The sequence below is a fragment of the Limanda limanda genome, chromosome 3 (assembly GCF_963576545.1).
Source record: "Limanda limanda chromosome 3, fLimLim1.1, whole genome shotgun sequence".
Lineage (NCBI taxonomy): Eukaryota > Metazoa > Chordata > Actinopteri > Pleuronectiformes > Pleuronectidae > Limanda > Limanda limanda.
Genome location: NC_083638.1, coordinates 31,946,239 through 31,972,552, shown reverse-complemented (window position 1 = coordinate 31,972,552; position 26,314 = coordinate 31,946,239). Strand labels below are relative to the sequence as shown.

The following is a 26,314-nucleotide window of genomic DNA, read 5'->3' as shown; positions in this document are numbered from 1 at the left end:
GGCTTGGAAAATCTGCTTTTAGGTTCTCCAACCACATGGAAGTCTTTACAACACACTGTAAAAATATGTTGTTGGGAATCCTTGGTCAATTTAAACTTCTACCTTGTGTCTTTTATTTTTACCCAGCTTTATTGTGAATAAGGGCCAGCTGGCCCTCAATGATTCTTTTCAAGTTTAAATAAAGGAAAATAATTAAATAAATACCTTTTGCAAAACAAACTAAGGCAAGCATCTATGGTGCCATCCTGGATATTTTTGTCTTCTCTACTTTTTAAAGGCATTATTGACTTCCCAAACCTCTATTAAGCCAAACAAACAACTTAATGAAAATGTGTGTTTGCACAACTTGTGGTTCAACATTTTTAACTCATACAGTGTCGTATCTGTTTTCATTTGCCATTCATTTGTGAACTGGAATCAATTTTGTCCTAAAATTACATCTCGGCTGGTTAAGAAGATTTTCCTTGAATATGTGGGAGGGTGTAGATGCGCTATGACACATTTTGTGTGCGTGTGGGGTAATTGTAGATCATGCCAAAATTCCGTTGTGCTCTCATAACACACAGACACACACGCATGCAGACACATAGCGACGAGCCCAGACATTGGTCCATGGTATCTCTGTATTGTTGGTGCACAGCCTCTGAACTCTGAGCTGGCCATTCGATAGTGTTTTCCTGCACCATGATGTGGGCCCCATGCATTCCAACCATAGCAGCATGCCACACACAACACAATCTCTGGACCACAGCCAGCATGTTTGTGTACAGTATATACCAGCACTGATCAGTTCAAGCTCTCTATCCATAATATTCTTGTGAGATCCATTAATCCTCGTTGAACAGAAACAAAGTTTACCTAGAACATCACGGACAGAATATTTCAAGGACATACTTACATAAAATAAATACTAGGGCTGGGCAAGTTAACTCGTTTTAATCGAGTTAACTCAAGTGATGAGTTAACTCGATTAATTATTTTATCTCGCATTAACTCAGGTTTGATTATTTATTGTTTTATTGTGAAAGTCAGGCTTTTATTTTGTGAAAGTCTGTTGCTGACTGCTGCGGAACCGGAAAAAAGAAAATAATTGGCGGATAAACAACCATGGATAAGGGTACCGAGCTTTTACATGGCCATTTTCATTTTAAAGTTCTTCCAGACGGCTGAGTCGACAGAACCAAAGTCATTTGTAGCCACTGCAAAGGTGAATTTTCTTATCACCGGAGCACTTCCAGTCTAAAATATCACCTAAATGCAAAACACACAGTTGATATCAGCAAATCACTCAACGAAACAGCGAGCGGAGCGAGGCTTCGGCAGACTACGTTAGACGCAGGGAGGAGTATACATTTTTCATAACGAAGAGGATAACATTAATGCCCTGGCAGTGGCATTGAGCTTTAATTTTGTATTTGCTTTGATAACATTGTTAAGTTGAGATTTACACTGAATATTTTATTTAACTGCTACTGTATTAAATGCTGATGTTAAAAGTGTTTGCACAACAAATGTTATGGCACTTTCGTTCATATGGCAGAACATTGAAAATAAAATTGCGCTATACACTACTTTTTAATTCATTATTGGATTTTGCGTATACAAATGCGATTAATCGTGATTAATCAGGGAAATCATGCGATTTATCGCGATTAAAACTTTTAATCGTTGCCCAGCCCTAATAAATACATACAAACACAACACACAAAGTGATAAACGTACCCAGTTTCCCACAGAGGAAGCGGACCCTGTAGTTGCGACAGAGGCCATGAGCCTGGTCCTTGTTGAGGCAGACAAAGCCGTAGTCCTTGTCATTCTTGTGGATCACATCTCCTGTCTGGTTGGATGGTATACCATCATGGGTTTCAGCCTGGACACAGGAGAAAAGAATGAAAAACATGACGGGCGGCAAACCTAACTATAAAATTTCAAGACACACCAATGATAAAGAGAAAAGAAACATTCTTGCAAAGGACTTGCAGGCACTTAAAATGAAGGCACTTTCTACCAGACATCTGCTATTTTTCAAGTTTCTGCCTTTTATTGCTGGCAAATGACAGGAATTTAATGACGTCTACTAGCACTATGGGTTAGGGCTCAGGTCTTTTACTGAACAGTGTGGTTTTCCCCAGTTAAATCTGCTCTGTGGCCAATACTTGTGCTGTGCCATGTTATACATAGTTTAGCCTAAATGCTACTAATTTATGACATTTCTCACAAAAATTCCATATGCAGTACAGTGTCAGCTAGTAAGCCCAATGTTGTCTGTCAACATCTGGCTCAAAGTGGAAATGCAGGGATGAGAGTCCCACATCCAGTTCTACAGCCTTTTGCCACAGGTTAAATTTCAACTTTAAAATTTGCATTCTATTTGGGAACTGATACAGTCTATGGTTAGCCTGACGTTGTCATACTCATTATTCTAGTCAGAATATGAGTCTGAGACCGCTCCATTGGGCTGTGATTATGGGGCGTGTTTCAACAGAACCAGCCTCTTCGCTCAATTGGATAGACCTACAACCAATCAGAGCAACGTAGTATGTGACGTATGTCAAGCGACGCATAGTTGTTGTCAGTTGTCTGTTTCACAAGTTTATTCACTCTCTAAATAAATCAATGGAAATGCTGCTAATGCCGCTCATATATCCACTGGAGGCAAAGCCCCCAGGAAGCAGCTGGAGACCAGGGCTGCTCGTGAGAGCCCCGGCCGGCGGCGGCGTGAAGAAGCCCGCTACGGATCTCTCTCAGAGTCTCGCTACCGGCCCGGGACCGCGACCGGCCCCGGGACCGCGACCGGCCCCGGGACCGGCCCGGGGCTTTGAGAGAGATCCGTCCCTACCAGAAATCCACGGAGCTGCTGATCCGCACGCTGCGTGGCAGAGCTGTCATGGCTCTGCAGGAGCGTTTTACACTTCCTTGTTGCTCCAACATTAACAGTGTCCCAACATGTGTCTTTTTTGTCTCATATGTGCTGAGGAGCGTAGCGTAGCGCCCCCCCCACTCTCTTTTTATACTGCTTGTGTGGCCGCAGCATCGGGGCCAGCTGATAAATTAAACTTTTTATGAATCCCGTAGGAGGACGGCAAAAACATCTGTTCGATCTACAAATACCTTGATCGCGTTCCTCTGTTCCTCTTTCAAAATGAATGCGCTGTCGATGTCTGCTGGAACAGACTCGATGCAGCATCGACACATCTCAGCTCTGCAGGCAGCGCTCTCTGGTGACGTGGTTGATTACGTCACTGTAGATCATCTGTCAATCATCGTATAAAGCCCGCCCTGATGATTTGATTGGTCCGATCAGCTCCTGATCGGCCATAGTGTCTCCCCAACGGAGCGACTCCAGACCGAACTTCCCGAACAACAAATGTTGTGGGCGGGGCTAAGTTCGTCTGGCACCCAGGCTAGTCTATGGTATGAACACTGCTGAATTTCAGTGCTTTTTGTGAAATCCAGAGATTTTCTCTTCAGAAAATGGTTGGTGACATAAATTAAGTGGAGAGGCCACTCCTTGTTTTGTTTACATTACATTACACCTCATTTGGCAGACGCTTTTATCCGAAAAAAGACTTGCAATTATCAATCAATCAATCAATCAAATTATATTTGTATAGCCCATATTCACAAATCACAATTTGTCTCATAGGGCTTTAACAAGGTGTGACATCCTCTTTCCTTAACCCTCAACACAAGTAAGGATTCAATTAGTGCATTCAATATCTATGAGGGGCCATTTTAGGGGTTCAGTATCTTGCCCAAGGACACTTCGGCATGCAGATGGAGAAGACTGATGGTGGAACCGCCGACCTTCGAGTTAGAGGGCAATCACTCTACCCCTCAACCACAGCAGTTCTGCGTTTAATGATGCTAATGTTTTAAGAATGCACACCATGACCTCTTGATCCCCAGTGACCATCAGTGTCACATTACAGAACAACTTTACAAACTTCAAAGCAACAACAGGAAAGTGCAGACACTCGATCTCAGGCACTGAGACTCCATATTTCCGTAGGATGCTCAGATAATCAAAAACAAATCCGAACCACATTACATAATTTTTTGGAATGAGACAAAAAGCAAAAACACTAAAAATAGAGATCCCACAAAGGCAAATTAGACAGTAAAAACTGCAAACTGAGGAAAACCATGACTTTGTCCAGGCTCTGTGGAAAAATGATGACACACAGAGCTGGCAAGCTATGAGGGACATACCAGTTCTTCTTGGATGTTTATGAAAACAGAATAACATTTCCAGAGACTTACTACGTTGTAAAAGGCTGATAATAAAAAGATATATAAAACTAAGATTAGTACATTTCTGGAAATCATTTTTGCAAACTATCCATTTAGAATTATTTATTTTATCGTATTGCAAAAACAGAACAGTCCAGTAAGATAACAAGAGCACATAAAGGAAGAAAATTGTGCATTATTAAAAAAAGAAGAGGACACTGAGGTAGAAAATTGCACACTATCCATATAAAAAGAGCAGTTGGAGCCTTATTTTTTATGGTAATGGGTGTTGGAGGCTGAGTGGGCAGACCCTGTGCTACTGCATATCATTCATGGAAGGTTAACAGCTGCAGCTTTATGGTGCCAGGCTGAACCGCATTCACTGGCTGCAACCGTGTCATGTCCCTGCAGCGCAGTAATGACAGACTGGCTTTGTGTTGATGATCACTTGACTGCACGGACAGACCAACCACAATGAAACCGGACACAGGAGCATCTGGAGCTGACATCCATGTGGGGTCTTCTGTTTGAAACTCCATTAATACAACAGCAATAGCTGAGATGATTCTAAAGGATTTCATCACACCCAGTGGCTGAATTTATTTATGGTGGCCATTTTTTTTCTGTAAAAGTCATTGCCTATAATTAGTCTTATTACCTCTGTGTATTGGCAGGTCACTGCCCTTCTCATGTTGCATTCAGACTTCCTTCACACGCACAAGGAACTCAAAGCAAATAATGCAGCATGTAATCCAACGTAACTTTATCTCAGCGATACTTCAATGTTGGCCTTTTATTCTCTTCACATTGTATCAAAACTGCACGAAGGTACTGATGACGCAGTTAAAATGTTATTCTATTATCTTATTTTACCATTCAACTTCCAAACACAGGAGATCAGTGTTGTATATCACAACGGCTAATGTAAGAATAGGATCAGTAACCAAGAGCTGTTAATTGGATGGCTGGAGGCAGCTGACTGTACACCTCCAGATTCTCAGCTGGCTAACCTTCTCCCTTTCCTGCTCTATGGAAAACTACTTGTATCTTGTGCAGCGTGGGATTTTGATCATGGCTGTAATCATTATTGCCTGACTACTGCATTAAAACAACACAAGTTTATTTGGCTGACTTTTACAGATACGCAATCAGACAGCGGTTGTTATGTTTGACCATCATATCTAATTTTATTAGCCATGACGTATTGTTGCATTCAGACAGATGTCTTACTGCAATGAAAGTAATGACACTTGGTCTGGGTGTGCTCATACCAGCTCACAGCTATACTGCAGACTTCTAACTCTCTGCACCAGTCCCCAGCCTCAGCATCACCATCCCAATTCTCTCTCTATTTTGTGCAGTCGTTATATGCACACGGCTAGTTAAAAAAAACTATATTCTGGCTCAAACTGGTGTTGGTCAACAGGACATTATCACTCCGATATCCTGAAGTGATGAACAGCATCAGATGGAAGTCATGTTAACTTCCAGAGACAATAGACCACAAGTGGATGGTAAATTATCAAATCCTTAATGCTGATCAGAGATCAGATGTAAGGAAAGATATCGCTTCAACCTCTGTACTGTCTACCTGACGTCTTAGAATAAGAAGAGGAATAAATCAGGTTTTGCATATAAAGTGAAACTGTGAAAGCTACATCCAACCTATACATATTCCAGCTGTGAACAAGTATTTATAAGAAACATTTTAAGCTACAGATTATCTCTACTGTACTTGAAAATAGGAAGTCACACTACAAGCATTTAAGCAATTCACATCAAGAAACATCTACTGTCATAAAAAATATATAATATAATAACTGCTTATACTATTTTGTGTATTGTTTATTACTAAAAAATGTTGTCAATTCTTTCTCCTGATACTTTTTAGAAGAAATAGTTTTCGACTGGAAACATTACAAATCACTACTATCCTTTGTACTGCACATCCATTAGTGGGATTAGACTGACCTGAGTTTAGCATAGTTAATCATAAAGACTAAAAAGGGAAGGAACAGTAGTTGAGCCCTTAAACATATGATTTCAAATAAACTCAAGTCGTCTACAGATAGTACTTTGTGCCCTGTACTTTATTAGTAAGTATCAAGTAAGCTGATGTCACGGCCAAAGTGAGAACAACAGTTGAGATACTGAGTGAGTCACTCTTGCTTTTGAAAATAACATTCTTCTCATTGCTCTTTTTATATCTTTTGGATACACATTTTTTCCACTTAAGAGGGATAGCATGAGCCACATGCCTCCAGTCTGTTCTTCTAGTGAGGTCTTGTGAGGTAGGAGAATACTCCTGGACTGTATCTCTTGACTTGTCTTTACATCTCTCTTCTTACCTGAATAGATTGAATTATTTTCAATGATTACTCTTTTAAGTCAACACCTCCTTATGTTTGCCAACACCACGCAATGTTAACTTTGCTATCCATTTCAAGACACAATATTCGTTCTACAATAAGCTAATGAAAGCTAAATCAAATCAATTACTTTTGCTAATTCTTGTTCATCTTGTTATTGTAGAAGTGTTGTTCCTGGATATCCAGTTCATCAGGTGGCAGTGTCATGAAAAACTAGGTGCCTATAAGTGCAACCCTGAAACTGCAGCCTTCTCTACAGCAGTAACGCGTTAACTGCTGATTCCACTGTGATACATATGATGCATACAATATCACAACAAATATAACTAGATGATTTATCAGTGGCCTGCTTGTAGTTTAATACCTTTTATTTCCAGACATCATCCTATAAATTCCTTTCAACAAAAGTTGCAATACGACTTCTTTCAATTCAATTTATGTTTTACTATTAATTAGGTCTCGACTGGCAGCTTATGCATATGCATATCAATTGACCCTGTTTTTACTTTATTCACTAACACATGACAACGTGAGAACTGCATGAATCAAAGCTCAGAGATCTGGCACAAAATGACGAGACAGATAGAAAAACAAAGAGAAAAGTTGATGGAGATGAGAGAGAGGCAATAGGTTATGGAGACACTGAAAAGGAGGCAGAGAGAGCGATTACATAAGTTACACAGCGAAAAGACTCAGACACACCACATGAGAAGAGACACATGGAAGAGACCAGGCTGGAGTATAAGAGGTCAGGGGTCAGAGAGCTGATGTCAGTCAGTCTCTTTTCCACATGAATCTGATGCAGCCAAGTATAAAACTAACTTTTGGCTTCTGAAGAAAAGGTGGTTCAAACTCTACAACAATGGCCCTCACAAAATTGGGTGAGAGTCTGGAGCATTAATGCTTTACAGGTTTTGTATGCTACTGTCCACAAGGTATTAAAGCTGCTTTCATCGAATTCCTCTTATTTAAATTGTACATCAAGTGTACATCATGCAAAAGCAATCGCTTCTAACACGCTGCAACATTCAGGTGTTTCTGCTGATAACCTATCAGGGTGGTTCATGTTGCTTCAAAAACATATGATAGCTTAGGGACATTATTTTTCTTGTGAATGTCTTTACAACACAAACTTTCACTCTGCAGTTCACCACAACAATGCGACAGTAACTTGAGTGTACGAATAAATGCTCCCGACTTGGTTACCTTTGTGTCAAATGACATTGAAAACATGTGGGAGATGGCCGAGTGACACATCTCAACGAAATGATCTGTGCATTATTGAGAACAGTAGATTTGCACGTGTCAACCAACAAGCAAACCCAGCTTGCTGTGATCCACGGGCAAAGGAGGACAACAGCTGACATTTAGGCAAATAACACGGTGTAAATGCCATCGTTTTGAGTCAAATGTGAACGTCGGGACTTATGGAGACTTGGGAGGCACCACAGGAGCAGGATGGAGGTTTTAATGGTGACTAGATAATTAGTACATTTTAATTTATCTGTGAACTATCCCTTTAAGTACAGTCTGGGTGAGTTTTTAAGTGAGTGACTGAGAAGCCGATGGGTTTAAATTAATGGGGCTTGTGGGACTAATATTAATGGGTCGGAAAGGCCTGCATTTGATTAAGACATAATTTATACAAAGATAATCTCGTACGGAGCTTTAAAGGTGCGGGGGCAGGTGCATGTTTGCAGAATTTGACCTCTGCAGGAGTCCCCTGTGTGAGCGTGCAAACACACACACACACACACTCATGCAAGTAAGAAGTCAGGGAAGGTTTACCTGTATATCCATCGGACTGCCACACAATCGGTCTGGATAGGCCTCGTGCAGGTCAGACAGTTTCTCCCAGTCTCCAGATCCCCTCTCATCATCCCTGTCAAACCATTCCGTCCACTCTGCCTCTGCGGGACGAACACACACACACACACACAGACACACACACACACAAGTACATCCCAGTTCAGTGGTCAGACACCGAAGTGGTAGATATTAAACTAATCTACGTCAAAGCTTTGGCTTGTAGTCCATTTAGGCTGTCAGAGAGCATTTGTAGCAAAGTAATTGAAGGGTTCTCCCCTCTCATTATGTTCTCTGTCTGGCTGCCACAGCAGGGGATATGCATTTGACTGTGCCCCCGAATTACTATCTGGAGCTTGACACACAGTTAGGTTGCCTGACTATGTCTGAGCGCAGGTCTCACAGCTTCTTCCACTGTATGCATATCTGCGTGTTGCAGTGTGGCGGTTTCAATAAAAGAGATGCTATCAGATATGTGATGAGAAGCACCTAATTGGACTCAGCTTTGGGAGGGAGGGGTTCACTAAAAGCAGCGTACCAGGCAGCTGAGCAAGAGGCAGACATATTGATAAGAAGATGATGTGGTGATGATATCTGAGGCTGATCGATAGCCTCTGGAGAAGAATTTAAAGAGACAGAGTGAAATGATGGAACAAGTGTAGAGTTGTTTGTCTGTGCATGCACCTGTGTGTGTGTGTGTGTGTGTGTGTAGGCGTTATTGTCTGTGCATGAACCTGTGTGTGTGTGTAGGTGTGTCTTTATGTGTGTGTATTTGCTGATGTGGAAATCACAACCTTTAACAGCTGCCAGGAGCTGCTGGCTTTCTTTTTGTGTCTTTGTCAGTGTGGGCTGAACCAGAGTCACCTGAGGCTGCATGTTGATACAGGTTTACTATTTTTAGTCATGCAAACCACTGATCAGGAAAAATATAGGTTTAATGATTTTAGCTGTGTAGCTCAGCTGAGACAGGTGGTTGTATGTTGTTCATAGACCCAATACATTAGTTCCACCCGTCAATATGGCACGTGGTGCTAGATGGGTACTGTAATACTGCAAAGCTTTAATGGGAGATTTTCATATTTTGACATAATCAAATTTAGATTTGGTTTTCAAAACATTTTTCAGCCTGGCTAAGATTTAACTATTTTAATTCAACCACTGTGGAACTGACTTTAGCATGCATGTCCACCTGTTGTCACAGGTGACGACAAAGTATGTTCCATTTGTGGATGAAGACCATGAAATGTGTTTGAAAGGTCTAAAATAAACATGAGCACATATTTTGGAAGAGAAAACGGAGAACCCAAAAATATTTCCTCAACTGTCTGTTACTGGGAGAGCTATAGAAGCAGAGAGCCGTGCAGTAGCTTAATGATATGTCAGTGTTAAATAATAAACACATCAGTGCCTGGCTTACTAAGCAAATCCTGATGTGCAAGTGTTTGCAGTCATGATCTGCCTGATCTACAAACACAGCAGCTCATTACACAGTAACACAGCTCCTGGACTGATCCTGAGACTGACTATCATGTTGCACATGGCGAATGAGAGGAAATTCAGAGGATGTGTTTGCTGTTGTATTTCACTGAGATCACTAAGCTCTGAAATAAAATGGTAATGAGGTGATGAATTACAAAGCAATTTACAATGACTGTAGTTCAACAGTTAAAAAGTCAAAGTTCTATCTTATTAAATAAATACAGAGATAGAGAGAGAGAGAGAGAGAGAGAGAGAGAGAGAGAGAGAGAGAGAAGAGAGAGAGAGACATCTGCATCTGTTTACATCTGCTATTAATATGTGTCTCCAGTGTCCAAACCGAGATCTGATCTCTGTGTCCTGCTCCAGCCACATTCTCTTCTCTATTGGGAGGGTCCAAAAAAATACAAGTTTGAAGAAGATAAATAGAAGAAAAGGGTAGCCATCCCTAAAGCTGCTTTATTGTGTTCGCTTGCTTTTTGATTGGTCTCCCCTTCACTCTATCCGAAGGTCTCTTGTGTCTCACAAGGACTAAGGATAGGACTGCTTCCTGGTTACTGGCTAATGGCTGCAAGCTGCCCAGCCCTGGCTGGTTTGGAACAGTCATGTATGTTTATTATTTCCACCAACATAGCTGTTGTTTGTAGATTATGGACACAACTGCATTTACACTCCTGCTCAATTCTGTCATCAACTCTGGAGGTTGGTTGGGCTGATTGGATCTATCCATCTTTGTTTTTATGAGTGGCACTATGTTACGTTTTGTTTGCACGAAAACTGTTATATACAGTCCGATCAACTGACTTATTGATTGATTGTCTGTTACGTGTTTCCTCCTATTATTTGCCTGTGGCCCTTCAATAAATTATTTCCATGAGAGATGAGACACACTTGGGAAACACTCGCACAAACAACTTGCAAAACTGTTGCTCCTCTCTGGTGTGACTTTGATACATTTGTTACCACGTGAATGTTTCAAAGCAGTATATCTGTCCCTGGGAATAATCCAAACGCCACCAACATGTCGCTCAACAAACCCCAGTCTGTACGAGAGATAAGTGACAGTACCTTGTACCCACTGGCTGCAGGTGGTGATGGTGAAATGTTCCCCATAAGTGGATCGAAAGACACGTGAGCTCCGGGCCTCTGAGGAGGCCTTGGTCCCTAAAAACACACACAGACACACACAGACACAAGCGGTGAGAGAGAGAGAAAGATTATGCAAATGTTAGACATTTACCATGACAATGGTATTGTGCAGGGATTTCTGAACTGGCACCACCTTGATCATACCGCATTAAAATATTATGAAGAGACACAGTGTCAAGATCATTTATAATATACACGCCTTTTTTCTACAATCATTCCTACCTTGATAGACAGCGTGATCCTCCACTACTGAAGAAGTGTCACCTTTAGTCACTATAAAAGTCCAGGGATGTCTGAAGAGGAAAAGCAGAGGAGATGTGAGGTAGAGAAAAGAGAGAGTACAGGTCAGCAAATAGACAGAAAGAAGAGAAGGACTGGACAAGGAGTAGACAGAGACAGAATAAAGTAAAGATGAAATGAAACCAGAGAGGGAACAATAAAAGGAAATATAGACAGAAGCAGCTGAAGAGCAGGTGGGAATTATATATAAAACACACAAACACAAATGTGCATGAATGCACTCATCTGATAGTGAAAAGCGCTGCTCATATTTAAGCAGACCCTGAGGTGATGTTGTACAATCAACCTTTAAGTCAAGGAGCTGGCCAAATCCCAAAGACATACAGTTTACAGTGACATAAATCATCTCCCCTCAGTTGAGAAAGAAACGTTTGACATTTTTACTTGATAAATGACTCTAACAATTAATCAAACATCCAAATTGCATGGGAAGAAATTGACAGGTATAGTTTGCCAGTACATTCCTCCCAAAGTAAGCATGCACAATACCAGGGCAGTGACATGAGGACACCTGAGTGGGATGAAGCTATTATTGCAATAACATGCCAGCAAAATGATTGTATTTGTGCTCCAGTGAGGGACATATATAAAGTTAAGGTGCTGACACGAACACAATGACTTCTATTATCTACAACATCTGCACACATGTATTCATGTTTTCCTTTCTACATTCCTAAAGTGTTTGTTCTAAACTGAGATTTGATTTACACATTTCAAACCTACTCATTAAATCAATCAATCTGAAGATAAGATCCAAGGTTGCGTATTCACCCTTGTTTCCTATTGGATAGTTAAGTCTAAAGTATGCATAACTAAATCCATTGTGTCCTTATGAAAATTAAAAAAAATAGTTAAAGTTGGTGAGAGTGGAAGTTGGTGTCTCTCTGTCTGGTGCATCTGAGTTAGATATGAAGGTCCCGCAACATAGACACTACAATGTACTGTTGGTTGGCTCCTTTATCTATAACCTGACCTTGGGTACTGCAAAGAGAGACAAGGGAGTATATGTGGAGTTTAAACAGGCACTATTCTCCTGTACAGATATAATGTGTAATATACAGTATACATAATATATAGTGGCATATACAGTAATGTGTGAGGATGGTCAAAAATTCCCCAACAGCTTATGTTTGCTCTATTATGAGTTGTTTACCTGTCCTAAGTCATCACGACAATGGTGCATCACAAAGATGGCTGTGCCTGGTTCAAAGCCTTACATCCATGAGTCCATGCATGATCTCTCTGAGGAATCCTCGCTTGAACTTGCACCAAAAGCGTCAGAGCATGTTGGACAGAAACCCACCAATTTCGTTCTTTAAACTTTGCACATTGGATTGTTTCATGCTTGTGTCAGAAGATTTCCCTTATAACGATGGTAATGTATATATGGCAGTAATACTGCAATCAATACATTAAATACTTGTCATGTGTGTAGTTGTTTCTTTGAGTAAGCTGCAACTACAGGCCAAGCAAAGATTTCAAAAAAGCATGTTTACAATGTGCACTGCACTAGGTCCAATTATTACAACCATGCTTAACATGAATGCAAACACTGCATTATTGAAAATCAAGAAATTGCCATAGTAAATGTTTATTTTTGGAAGAAATTTAATTCCCCATGTTTGCTTAATCTCAAGGATACACACACTTGGTAAGGAACACTGAATGTAAATGTCACTTTTGTTTGTTTATGAGAAAGCTCGGCAGTGAGGAGCTGAGTAGGAATACAATTCCTGGGAATAAGTGGTTAGTGGATCCATCCAGCAAGCCCAGAGCAGCACCAGACAACTATCTGTGCAGTCACAGAGTTCACAGAGGAGAGACTGATCAGTAACAGCTGATTTATTAGGATCTGTTTTGCACAGTGAGTCAGCCAGTTCTTACTGTCTTCACTATTCAAACAGGAATGTGCGAATAATTAGAAAGTAAAGACAGAGAATTCAAAAGCCAAACTATTTTAATGCTAACATAGTTTGGTTGGTTAGAATCAACTCCAGACCACATCTGTATACATCCATCAAATTATTTCAATATGATTTATGTTGAGCTTTAATAAAGAAACGCTGCACCAGAGGTGTGTTGTTATATTTCTTCAGTGGCAGCTGCAGTAAACATATGCAAATTACATAACAGAGAATGAACTGCAGAGTCTACAATGTCTCATAAACCCAAGCTTATTGAAATGTCTCTGGGTTCGTTGCAAATTCCTTAGTCTCTCTCTGCTGAAGACACCAGTGTTGGTCTGTTTGGCAACAGTTTGAGGAGGGAAGGCGACAGGAGTCGTTAGGCAGGAATTCCTCTGTCACCTCACCATCTCTCCCTTCCACTTATTCTGTCCTCCACAGCATCCACAACCATGGAGCATAGTGCAAACTGGGAAGTGGAATGCAAACTCATATCGTTCATGAATCCCTGTCAGTGTTTACTGTGGTCTTCTCTGCAGCATTTAGTTTCCTAACGCCGTCTGGCTAGGAGGCCAACCACAGGACAGGGCCTGTGCTGCCAAGACTCACCAGCATCTTCCCTCAGCCCACAACAAGGCCCCTGATGCTGCAGTTAACTCGCACAGCGCACAACACAGTCACACGAGCATGCGGCCTATCCAACAAACAAAAGAGCAGTCGAGTCTTGTTTGAGGAATTTGTCAATATCTAAGTGTACAAAATGTAGACATCCTTATCTACCAGGATATTCCTTCTGTCAGACACTGACACATCTCCAGGGTTGCTCTTATCATGGCATGATTCAGTTTCCATTTCCATTGCCTTGCTGACAAACTAATTCGCTCTCTCTCTCGCTCTCTCTCTCTCTCTCTCTCTCTCTCTCTCTCTCTCTCTCTCTCTCTCTCTCTCTCTCTCTCTCTCTCTCTCTCTCTCTCTCTCTCTCTCTCTCTCTCTCTCTCTCTCTCTCTCTCTCTCTCACACACAGACACACACACACAAACAGTCCAAGCTTTTTCCCTTAAACAATTTCTGCACAGTGAGATATGGCAGAACTAAAGCTCACACAAATGGATTAGCTACTGCAGCATAAAATAGTCAAAGTGTGGGAGTTTGTGCGCATATTGTCTGCGTATATGCACACACACACACACACACACACACACACACACACACACACACATGCTCACACATGCTCACACTTGCATGTTTTTTAGTGCAAAGGCTTAGCTTAATTTCTGTTAGGTGGAGCAAAGTCAACACAGTTGGTCACTTGATGCTAATAACTGAGCATCTATCAGCTAGAAGCTGAGTGTATATTGGACTTCTGTCAGATTCATTGGCTGAGCACATACACAACTGCTAATAAATATTAATGTATCTGCTGTATAGGTAAAAGGCATTTACAAATGACATTTGCTATATTACGGAAGTGTTGTGTCTATAGTTAATTCTGCTGCTCCAAAATGTACAGAAAATATATTTCTTTAGTTGTAGGCAAAGCAACATTTGCTAGCAGCAGCTACTTGTCACACCTCACAACCCTGTCTCCTAAATAGTGCTTTTATATACAGCTAAATCACCACAACAAATAAGATCTTAAGGAAACCTCATGCTGATCTTGAAATACAATATTATTTGCAATGATGAACACATTATAAACTTTTCTATTCTTATATTTAGGCACTCCCAGGGTGAATTTGAGGGAGGATGTCTTAGTTTGATGTAGAAAAGACCACGTTCTGTGTGTGTGTTCTGCCATGCAGTGTTTTTATCTATATTTTGAATTGAGGTCACAGTTAGTGGTGGTACTTTGCTGGACACCATTATATTCAGAGGTGTTTCTTCATAAGCCATATGTAGATTAGGGAACACAAAATATGAATTCCACCAGTACGTTCATAAGTACCGTATGAAGTGGCCACTGAGTGTATATATTTTTTACAAGTGATACACAGGAGATAGTTTACTGAAAATCTTCGATAACCAAAAGTTGCCCAAAAAGCTGCAGGGATTAATTAGAAAAAGACAGCCATTGACTGAAGTTGTAACATTTTCTCATTAATTCACAGCAATCAATAAAAAGCGGGCTCCAGACAATACAATGCTGGGAGCATCTTTCCTCCCACATTGTGAACTGAATACCTGAGTTTGAATTGGAAGAGCTCAGAGATGTTGAGCTCAGAGTAGAAATCAGCGGGGTGTAGAGAACCGTTATAGTCATCATTGGTTCATCAAATTAAATTGCTTTTTATATTATTTATTTACATATTATATCTAGAAAAATGTAGAATTAATTTTATATAGCTTAAAATTATGCAATTTTATGATTAAACAAACATTTATAATTAGCTCACCGAAATCCCAGACTGCTGATTTGCTGACTGCCAAGTTTGGAGAGGCTCTTCTTGGCAGATTCCTCCAAGTTGTTGGAACCCTCGTCATTGACCACCACGGCCAGTATGAGACCCACTCCCACACCGTCCACATACTTCGCAAGGCGACGACTCTCATCCTTACTGCGGTATGTGTCAAACCTGCAGGAATGAAGGGATGGGTAGAAGAAGAAGACAAAGACACAAAACTATTACAGCATCTTCGGTTCAACCTTTTACTTACCAGAGAAGACGCTCTCAAGCCCACTCTGTATGTAATACAACTACTGCATGTGCAGCATCCACCGACATGTGCTGAGTTTTAATATTAAGGCTAGAAATGATTGTGCTATATTTACAGAAATGGCTCATGAATATCCACACGTGCACCATGCACTGAAAAGGAAAACAAATAATAGAAAGATCTGTTATGTTAATAGCATGGCCCCTTCTCTTTTTTGAAAAAATATAACTATTGTAAATACACAACAGATCACACAATATAAAGAATATGTATATATTGTTGAGTGTCTTGACATGGCTTCTGGTCGGTGGAGTTGTTTTTCTGTCGAGGGACAAAGCTAAATTGCTACATTGCGATTCTGTGCCCCTGCTGCTTCAGCTGTCAATCAAGCTCAGATTCCAGCCGTTCGTTCAGAGACTCTTCCCGCTCCTTTCTTTTACTGATAAAAAAACGCATTTAAAGAAGATGAAATGACTTCTGTGATGTGACTAATGTACATTAAGTGCGGCGTAATATCCGGTGCTATAGGAGCTTTGATAAAACCAAGTTTACTTAAAATAAACTTAAATTAAGCACAAGAGCAAAAAGGGAGATGAAAGATAATTTGAACAATCAATGACATCAAAGTATAACACCAGCCCTATCCTTTTCTAATTATTTAATAATTTTTCTCTAATTCTTCTGTCGCGGTTGATTCTGTCTATATTAAATGTGTTGTAACAGCCTTTTATTAAGTGCATTTTATGGTTGTCACCTTCTAATGAAATTCAATTTGACAAGACTGGACACAGTCCAGTGCCCTGCCTCCACCTCCTCTAAGAATGACCAATTCATCTATTAACCACAAAAAAAACTGTATATCAATGAATTGATTTATTTGAAATAAAAATGTAATGGACATTTAAACGCGGGGGGTTACTAAGGATGGCTCCATTTTCAAAATTTAATATCCCCAAACAAAGCAATGCCAGAGCATATTTGTCACCATCATTACAAGCCTGTGGTTTGACAGCTTATGAGGTGACGCCACGGCTTCTTCTCTGCTCTAATTAGTGTCTCATGAATGTTCAGGAGCTGAGACGCTGCCTCTGCTTCGAGGGGACCCTCACCTGTCGTCGTGTAGCACGTCTCCGGTCTTGGGATCGATGACATGGATAATGATGCCTCGGTTGCCCCAGCTTCTCTGAAACAGGTAGTTGTTTTGGTTGCTCTCTCCGGGGTGAAGGGTTTTGTTGAGGAACGTCCATGACAGTTTGTTTTTTCCATGGATCTCTAATGTCCCCCCTGTGCCCACTCCAAGGTACTTCCTCCCAAAGTAGCTGTGTTCCTGATCACTGTCATCCAATCTGAGAACAGTGTAGAAAAATAAAAAATGCGTTAATAGAGTATATGTCTTTCTGCAAGTGGCATGAAACAAGAAGAATTCTTTGGCGATGTTTGTGAATGTGAATTGTGAAAGTTTGTCCAACATGTAGACATGTTTAAATTGCATGTGGGATTTGTATTTTTGATGATTTAAAAAATCTTATGAAACATTGTCCTCATTTGCTGGTTGCAGATTTCTGGCCGCAGTATTGGGCAAACTGATGAACTGATAATCTGCTGAGTGGTATGTGTCAAAGATTTCAATATTGTTGAAATAAATTAAAAGTCAGTGGATCAGCAAAGTCACTTCATTCTCTGGGGAAATTAAAGTCTGTGCAGAAATTAATGAGGAACCGATGATGTCAACCCTAGAATGTTGCTTATATGACATAAATGGCTTAGTTTAACAGAAAAAAAAGTTCATTCATTTTATAAAGGTCTATTTTATTGCAGTTTTTCTCAGTCAAAATAAACCTTGGATTTGTTTGGGTCTTTTTTCTTGGGTAGCATGATTCAAATTAAAGTAGAGTGTGTGTGTTGCAAAATGATGAACAATTGGACAATGTATCTGTATAACACAAGAATAATATTAAATTTATCATAATTTAGACCTTTCAGTCACATAGTAGCTCATGAAAGGTGTTTCAGGATTATGTGGCTGCATGGAGACTTCTAAGGTTGGTCAAAAAATAAAAAACAACAAAATAGCAAGCATTGTGTCATGGGACTGCAGCGCAACAAAATAACTTGAATTATCAGAACAGAGAAAGGTTTCTTCCTGTGAAGCACAGCATTGATGGTATCACTGAACTCCTGCTGCTGAGCAGCTCTCCAGTCAGTGAGCAAGGAAGCCAATCTGGCCAATCTTTGATTTTACAAGATTTGTACTGACTGTAGATGACGGAACCTGCTATGTGTAGGGGTTTGGGGGTTGGATTATTGTGATTGCCCAATGAACACAGCACAATCACAATCTGTTGATGAGGGAGGTCAGACTGGATAGAGCAGACATACTGTAGAGATTACAGTTACTCAGATAAGCCTCTTTTCAACTGTGGTGACCAGAGTAGCCCCTTAGAATAAACAACCTGTTGAACCTGAAGGTGGATGGTTCTCCAGCAGCAGAGACCCCATCAGGCTCCTCTCCTTTCAGCCAACAACAGAAGAGTGAGGCTGCAGTGACACAGACTCACCAACACTGGACAGTTGTAGACATAACGTAAAAAACATAGCCTGGTCTGAAGAGTCTGGATTTCTGATCAGGCTGCAGATGGTAGAGTCACAATCTGGAGTCAACGGCATGAATCCATAGAGACAACATGCCCTGTGTTAACAGTCCAACCTGTTGGAGGTGGTGTGGTATTTAGAAATTAAGTTTTTTTTTATACAACTTGGGTTTTCATACAAATCAATCATCTTCTAATGGACACTTCTAGCAGGTTAATGTTCCATGTCACAAAGTAAATGTCTCAAACTGGTTTCATGAACATGACAATGAGTTCAGTGAACTTCAGTGACCTCCTTTGTCACCAGATGTGAACCCAGAGTGTGCAACTGACAATTATACAAAAAGCGATGAAATGCAGTCATACCAACGTGGAGCAGACCATTAGAGGAAGGTCCACAATCTGTCTGGGAGCTAAATGGAGGAAGTGCCCACTATTAGTACACTGCTGTGCTCACAGGGTGTGTGCTTATTGACCAGTGTTACTGTGCTTAAGTATCATTCTGCTTCAAGCTGGGTTTCATACTGTACCTTCCAAATAGGGAGATGGTGAGATTGCCTCTATAAGGACAGTCTGGGCTCCCAATGTGTAGCTCCCCCTTGCTCCCAATCAAAATGTGTTTTGTTCGAAGCAATATGGGCCGGTTGGTGTCAGCAATCACCAACTTTCCTACAGGACAAAGAGAGATGAGGGTTGGAGTGGGTGTGTGTGTGTGGGGGGGGGGGGGTGAAGCCTCCTGGCAGGTCCTTCATGCCCCAGTGCCCCTCAGACACCTTCTGTCTTTCTACCATTTATGGCCTTGTGCTCAGACTGAACACACACACACACACACACACACACACACACACACACACACACACACACACACACACACACACACACACACACACACACACACACACACACACACACACACACACACACACACACACACAGTGAATGTAGCTGGCCAACCACGTCTGTTACCAGACCTGCAATCCAATGATTCCAGTTCAGTAGTGAAGTGGTGAATAGCTGCTCAACATTGAACATCATCTCCTGTATGTTCCTCTGTTCTCTGAAGGGCAGGGACCCTGCTTTCAGCATATTCCTTTTGTCTTGTTTCTGCCTCTTGCACAGTATTATTGAAATGTCTTCCACTTTCAATTATTAAGAGATAATCAAGGCTCAGATGCTTCCGTCAAGAAAGTGACCATTTAGATCAAATGAATGAGCAGTAAAATGTGGCAGAATAGGCTTCGCCCTTTTAAGGGACTATCAACGAATCTGAGTGATGAGGAGTCTGCTGGGAGGATTAATGCTGAACTGTACTGTAATGATATAGAATAAGAAATAGCTGTAAACATGTATGAACAGTACATCTTTACATTGCATGTTTATTACATCATAACATTAAATAAATTATTAAGCAAGACTCCCTTATATGGCCTAGTGGTAGATAGAGGCCCCTATTAATTAAAACAAACCCGTTAAAAAGGGTAAGGGTTAGGAGAGAGAAGAGAAAGCCAATCAAATTTGGAGAATTTGTTTTGAACCCACCTTGCAACTATCACCCGCCCATACACTCTGCTTCACACAGGAACATGTCATGTTACAGAAGATAAAGAAAGTGTGACCTTAAATGAAAATCCACAAAAGTTGTATTCTTCCATCTTACCACCGTTGAGAATCTCAATGGAGTGGACCGTAGCTGAAGTAGTGAGGAGGACCTTCCTGCCGTAGCCAATTGTCACCCGGTGGTCTACACTGTGTCCTGGCATCCATGGCTGTAGTCCTGGCTCTTTATCTGGACACACTGCAGGGGACAGGATATAGACAACACTTCACTTCCATCCATGTTTTTCTAACTTAATAAATTAACAGTACAGTACTTCAGGCCAATTTCATTTGCATCTTGATTTGAGGATTATTTCATTTGATTTGGTTATGACACCAATCAGTACCTTTAACAACTATAGTTACAGTTTGCTTTTGGGATTAACTTTCGACATAAAGAAACACATGAAATATTATACCAAGAAATTAATATAACATAGTTGTTGGAGAGCGATCAGGGAGGCAGTGGAATGAAACCAGGAGGCAGGATTTTTACCCCACTTTTCGATACTTTTAGAACCAATTACATTTCTCAAAACATCCTGTAGCTGCTGTAGCATTTATCAGGCTGTATCAACACCTAGATGGAATCTTTTACAGCTGGGAAAATTGCTTTTTACCGTATAAATCTGAAACCTAAAATTGCTGGGCATACATACTTTTTATTGTTTAGTTATTTCCCTTTGGAATAAAACAGTGTAAATGAGCAGCAGGGTAAAAAACGGGTTTGAAACAGCCCCTCAAAGTACATCAATCAGCTTCTCTCTTGACACACTATTTTCATGGCAAAACTCCTAGTGGCACGGGATGCACCAATATATTCATATCTAAAAACAGTACACATAGATCTACCTATCTCCTTTAATTGATGGCAAACAATTGGTAAAAGAAAATTCTTGATTCCGTTGAAATGCTGAGAGAAAAATGAGAACAAAAATTGGGAAATTATATAAAACAATGCAATTGTAAGTTCATCAAATCCATCAAACATGACAGTCGCGTAATTAGCGTGTTCGACTACAGGTTTGTCAATATGTTCTATGCTATCAGATTTTTTTCATTACTTAAATTTCTTCCTAATCTGTAACCTTCTCAGCTCCCAAACAACCTAAATTGGGATAAAATAGCACACAAGGTTATTGGATTGCTCACTCAAGAGTAAGTGACTGATGAACCCATTTAGTTTGTGTCTGTTATTATCAGGATAGCACTGTGAGACATTGTGTGTGATTCTGTCCAATAAAGTTTCAATCCTATGCTTTCTGTTGTGTTTGAGTGTGTATGTGTGTGTGTGTGTGTGTGTGTGTGTGTGTGTGTGTGTGTGTGTGTGTGTGTGTGTGTGTGTGTGTGTGTGTGTGTGTGTGTGTGTGTGTGTGTGTGTGTGTGTGTGTGTGTGTGTGTGTGTGTGTGTGTGTGTGTGTGTGTGTGTTGTGGTTACATCATCTCCCTGCCGCCTAATGGATCAATCATTGGAATTGACTGGCCAAGACCTGAATGGTCAAGGAGATTTCCCAGAGGGCAAACACAGATTGATAGACGGTAACGTGCAATCAGCTGGTTTTCTGATGTCTTTGCGTGACTGCTGTTTGACTCTGGAGGACTCAGAGTGTGTGCAGAGCTGTAGGCTGCCTTGCAATTTCTCTAAGACACAAACCACTACCTTCTCAATCACATAAATAAGTCAGCCGACCTAGCATGTTGAGTCACCAGCATTACACTGGCTCTCTGTCATTGGACTCAGTTGTTGTTTTGGGACAGTAGTTGCATCTTAATGTGGAAACTGAGACTGGTTTCAATCCTAACTTCTTCACTTTTAACTATCTTAACTAAAAGTAGACATTGCAACTTTACAATGTGGAAATAGCTCATCACAATAGGCTTCATTACACCCGGGTTGCCAGGTATGTGGTTTTTGGCTAGTTTTTTAAGTGTTGCTGCAGGTTGAAACATTTTTTTTGCAGACGGAACAATAGCAGGGAGATAGTGAATCATGTCTCAAGTTGCATCTCTAGAAACAGTATTTAGCTGTTAATCATATTCTCAAAATCATGTTTTCTAGAGTTAATAAGATGTGTATATATTTTCAATGTTTGACCACATCATACATTGTATCCATGGTTTATGTTTGTGGTTTATCTTGTCAATGAGTCATTATCTCTCGTTTCGTGTGAAATGAGTGGATTATTTTGGTGTTTCAGCTGAAATAAGGTATTGAAATAACTACAGTAAATTACATTAAGTAAGTATGCATATGTTACAGGCATGATGGAGGACGAAAAAACTAAGAGAAGAAAAAGAAAAATCAGCTGTTTGAGCATCAGAAAATTAGTCACCATGTTCACAGAGCAATATTTTATTTATGCTAATGTACTTTAATGTACTACAAATGAATGTACTTAATTCTTTTTTCTTCTTTTGTTTGGTTGGTTTTGTCATGCAGACCTGGCAACCCTGCCCTGAGGGTTGAATATTCATCACATGATGAAGGCCAATTCATGCTTCTGCATCAAAGCTACGACGTAGATATGAACGTAGCCTGCGCACAGGGCCGATCTTTCAATTGCACTATGGCGGTAGAGTTTTTATGCTGAAGTTGAGTGTCTTATGGTTTCTGGTCAGAATATTTAAAGTTCTCTGGTTCTGCAGTTGCATCTGGGGACTTAAAAATGTACATTTGTTTTTTTTTCTTTAGTTTTTGTCTCTGTTGACTTCAGAACAGTGTTACAAGCAGTTTGTGTTAAAATTGGAGCAGATAGATGTTGATGAGCAATTACTAGCAGCAACAAAGAAAATGAAGACATACTTAGGTGGTACCAGCAGAGAACTCAGTGTTTTGAATGGTTTGTGGCTTGTGACTTGAGGGATCTGGAGCTGTAAAACACAGGCCATGTGAGGAGTTCCCACTGGGATGCTCCTGATGGCTCCACAATGTTTTAGCAGTGTTTGTTCTGTACTTAACTCTCATTGTCAAAGTACACCCATATATGACCACATAACTGAAGTTCCATTTTAAGACCATTTTTGAAGATTATGTCTTCTTCTGTCATCTGATCTCCGGAGCTCAGACAGACAGACCATCAGGTTCTTGCGACCCTGGTTTCAACACTATGAGAAATCATGCTGGTTCAACACGTCTTCCTTTAAAACTTTTGGTGACCACTTTGTTTCTTAGAAAACTTCAATGCAGCAAGTTGTTTTGCTTCCTCAGATCTGTGCCTTAACACAAACCTCTCTCTAAGGCCTGTGGGCAGCTCCTTCAAACTCACTGTCAGCTATGAGTTTCATGGTAGAAGCATCGAAATGCTTAAGTCAGAGTGGTATAACAGTTTTTCTTAAATCAAAATGAATTCAGTTCTCATTAGGGGGTTATTGAATGTAGACTAAGGAGGAAAAATAAGAAGCATAAGACATAACACAATGGGGTAAAAAGTGACAGGGTCTGAGTACTTGAAACCAATGTATGCTACTTTACATGTACGTTTCTGCATGTTGATTTGTCGCCGCAAAATCTTGGCTTGCCTCAACTTCCTTTTCCTTCCTCTCTGCTTTGTCATATTTTTGTTTTATAAAACTGCATTTGAACCTTATACAAGGACTTACTCATGTGCAAGTTTCCACCACCAAGCACAAAAGGATACATGCACAAAAATGGAAAAGCCGTACGATAAAACCAGAAGCAATAGAATATGCAGTAAAAAGCCTAATCAGCATCCGTTCACACACATTTTTGAATGAGCGTCTGAAGTCAGTGTGGCTGCCAGCTACTGGAGTTTCTGACAGCTGGGAGTAAAAACTGCTGAACCTGCCGCTTTGCTTTGCTTTGGTTTAAATTCTTTTGTAATCCAACATCACAATGACCTGAGAATGAACTCCATCAGATAAACACCAAGCCAGGTGAGTCAGGGAGACTTAAACCTCGAAATAAACCAGGGGAAATCAAGACTTTAAAGAATTATATCTACTCTTTTAACTAGTCCAATTGCACACAAGAACAGGAGAATAACTGAGAGAGAGTGTTTGTGTAATTATCTTGAGAAACTGTTCTTTCATTGGTATGTCTGCAAAAAGGGATAAAGACTTTGCATATCAAGACTCCGAACAAAGCATTGTCTATGAGGAAAAGATGGAAGGCGAGGAAAAGATCCCATAGCAAACTAATAACAGATGCTCATTCAGTCTAAACACCCCACTGCCACATTTTTTGTGTTCAACAACTTTGCCTGTAGTTTTATCCATCTGCGAAAAGTTCAAATTTGGATTATTGTTCTGACTTCTAACAGAAATGCTCTGAATGCTGTCATTCAGAGAGCACCAGAGATCGCTGATGTTTGTTAGTAACACGCGGTCTACAAATTGCACACATGATGCCTGCACTACTCTTTGCCATTACTCAGACATGCAAACAACCACTTGTCACACATCATCATTGTCAGCACTTGTATTAAATCCTCCCTGATTTCTTCTCTGTACCTCATCAAACATTTCCAGTTAAGTTTTTTTCAATTTCAGTCAGATGCTTATGGTCTATAATGATAAATATTAATGTTGCTAATTTCACTGGTTAATTGCCACTGGTTATTAACCCTGTCATATAAAGCTAGAAGAAATCAAAAAATAATATGTCAGAGTTTAATTCATAAGATTTTTTATAAGAGAAAAAAAGACAGAAAGAAAAAAGAAAGGGCACTGACATGTGTACAGTGCACTATAGATGAACCCTGCAATATGTTTCACATATTTTGCACATTTGCATCTACATATCTCCTGCTGAATGTGTATGAGGATTTTATCTTCATTTACTATAGAAAATCCTCATTTGCCTCTCTGATCCCTCTTCGATGTATTCTCTTGCTGTTCGCCTTTCAACAGCCTCGTTTCCACACTGGAATCATTCACATTTCAGTTAATGAAACTGTAAAGAAAATCAATCATCCCAGCAGCTTTAGAGGTGACCATATTAACATCATGACTCTAGACTCTTTTGTCTGTTGGGGAGCTGGTCCATCACTTGAAGACGTCAACAACTATTGGATTATTATTTTTTGCATCCCCCTAGACCTCTCTCCGTCTATGCATTGATGGTTGTCCCTGATTTTATGTTACTTCTAAGTGATAAATGATGTTGATCAATATGCGTCACTTTGTGTGTAGAAAGACCCACAAGACCACAGATGGTCAGAAAACACTTAAATACTCTATATTTTACTAACAACTACAAAGCTGTTTGCGATTATCACTGGAGTAACTGCAAAGCTCAACTGTGTTTGAAACTTCGTCTCAGTGAGACAGAGACGAGTGAACTGGTTGTATTTTACATTGAGACCAGATATAATGAGGAAAGAGAAGTTGGATTTACAGCAACATTGTTGAGGCAGAACAACAATCTGCCTCTTTTCAAAGAACAATGTTAGTCAGAATTTTGGAGTTTCAATTATTTTTTCCCCTGGTGTCATTGCTGGAATCAGTCCAAAATACATTGATCTTTATTTCAGTGAGTGTGTTTGTGTGTTTTTGTGTGTGTGTGTGTGTGTGTGTGTGTGTGTGTGTGTGTAATAACGCCAATAAAGGTTTTCCTTTAACTCTGCAGGTTAACACTGTGAACAAATCCCTGCCAACTGCCTACTGTAGATTATAACAACATTATAATGGGACAAGATGTTGCAGCTTAATGTATTAATTTACTGTAATTGTGATGTTAAGTAGTTTGTTTGTACTTTTTCAAATAGTCTCTCCTGTAGATAACATTGTATATTCCTATATTATTTTGCCTGATACATTATGGAGAAAAATAATTGTGTTACCTGTGTAGCGTAAATGCCTGTAAATCCCATGTGGGCACAGGTGAATACTTATTTTGAAATGTCCACATTATATTTTCATGATTTATTTTTGTATCCACATCATTTTAAATGGCAATTTTCTGGAAGTATAATTACTGATATTTTTCTCAAGTTTGATTTATTTTCATATATCAACATTAATGACCTCTTATACTACCAATATACTACAAGGGAAACATGTTGCCGTCTGGATTATGTTCAGTGACGACATTGTTTCCAGTGAAGTAGGAGCTAGAGTCCTTTATGTGGTGAGGTCAAGGAAATACCAGGGTTTTGATTAAATGTTAATAAAATAAATGCATCCTGTCTGTGCTTGTGGTCACTGTTGATTTTTAAAATATTTAACTCCCACCACATTCTTTTCTTTACCTTAACCAAGTGCTTTGGCTTACCTG

At 40.1% G+C, this 26,314-nt stretch overlaps 1 protein-coding gene across 1 annotated transcript in view; it reads right to left on the bottom strand.

Moving 5' to 3' along the window:
- The window catches only part of cemip (cell migration inducing hyaluronidase 1), an 82,950-nt gene that overhangs the window by 54,294 nt on the left and 2,342 nt on the right, over positions 1 to 26,314 (bottom strand). The window contains exons 2-9 of the mRNA XM_061068128.1: positions 20,141 to 20,278; positions 19,014 to 19,152; positions 17,002 to 17,238; positions 15,631 to 15,810; positions 11,256 to 11,326; positions 10,953 to 11,048; positions 8,391 to 8,512; positions 1,723 to 1,870 (exon numbers count right to left, since the gene is read on the bottom strand). Coding sequence (XP_060924111.1) covers positions 1,723 to 1,870; positions 8,391 to 8,512; positions 10,953 to 11,048; positions 11,256 to 11,326; positions 15,631 to 15,810; positions 17,002 to 17,238; positions 19,014 to 19,152; positions 20,141 to 20,278 — 1,131 coding nt within the window. The remainder of the gene's footprint in view (positions 1 to 1,722; positions 1,871 to 8,390; positions 8,513 to 10,952; positions 11,049 to 11,255; positions 11,327 to 15,630; positions 15,811 to 17,001; positions 17,239 to 19,013; positions 19,153 to 20,140; positions 20,279 to 26,314) is intronic.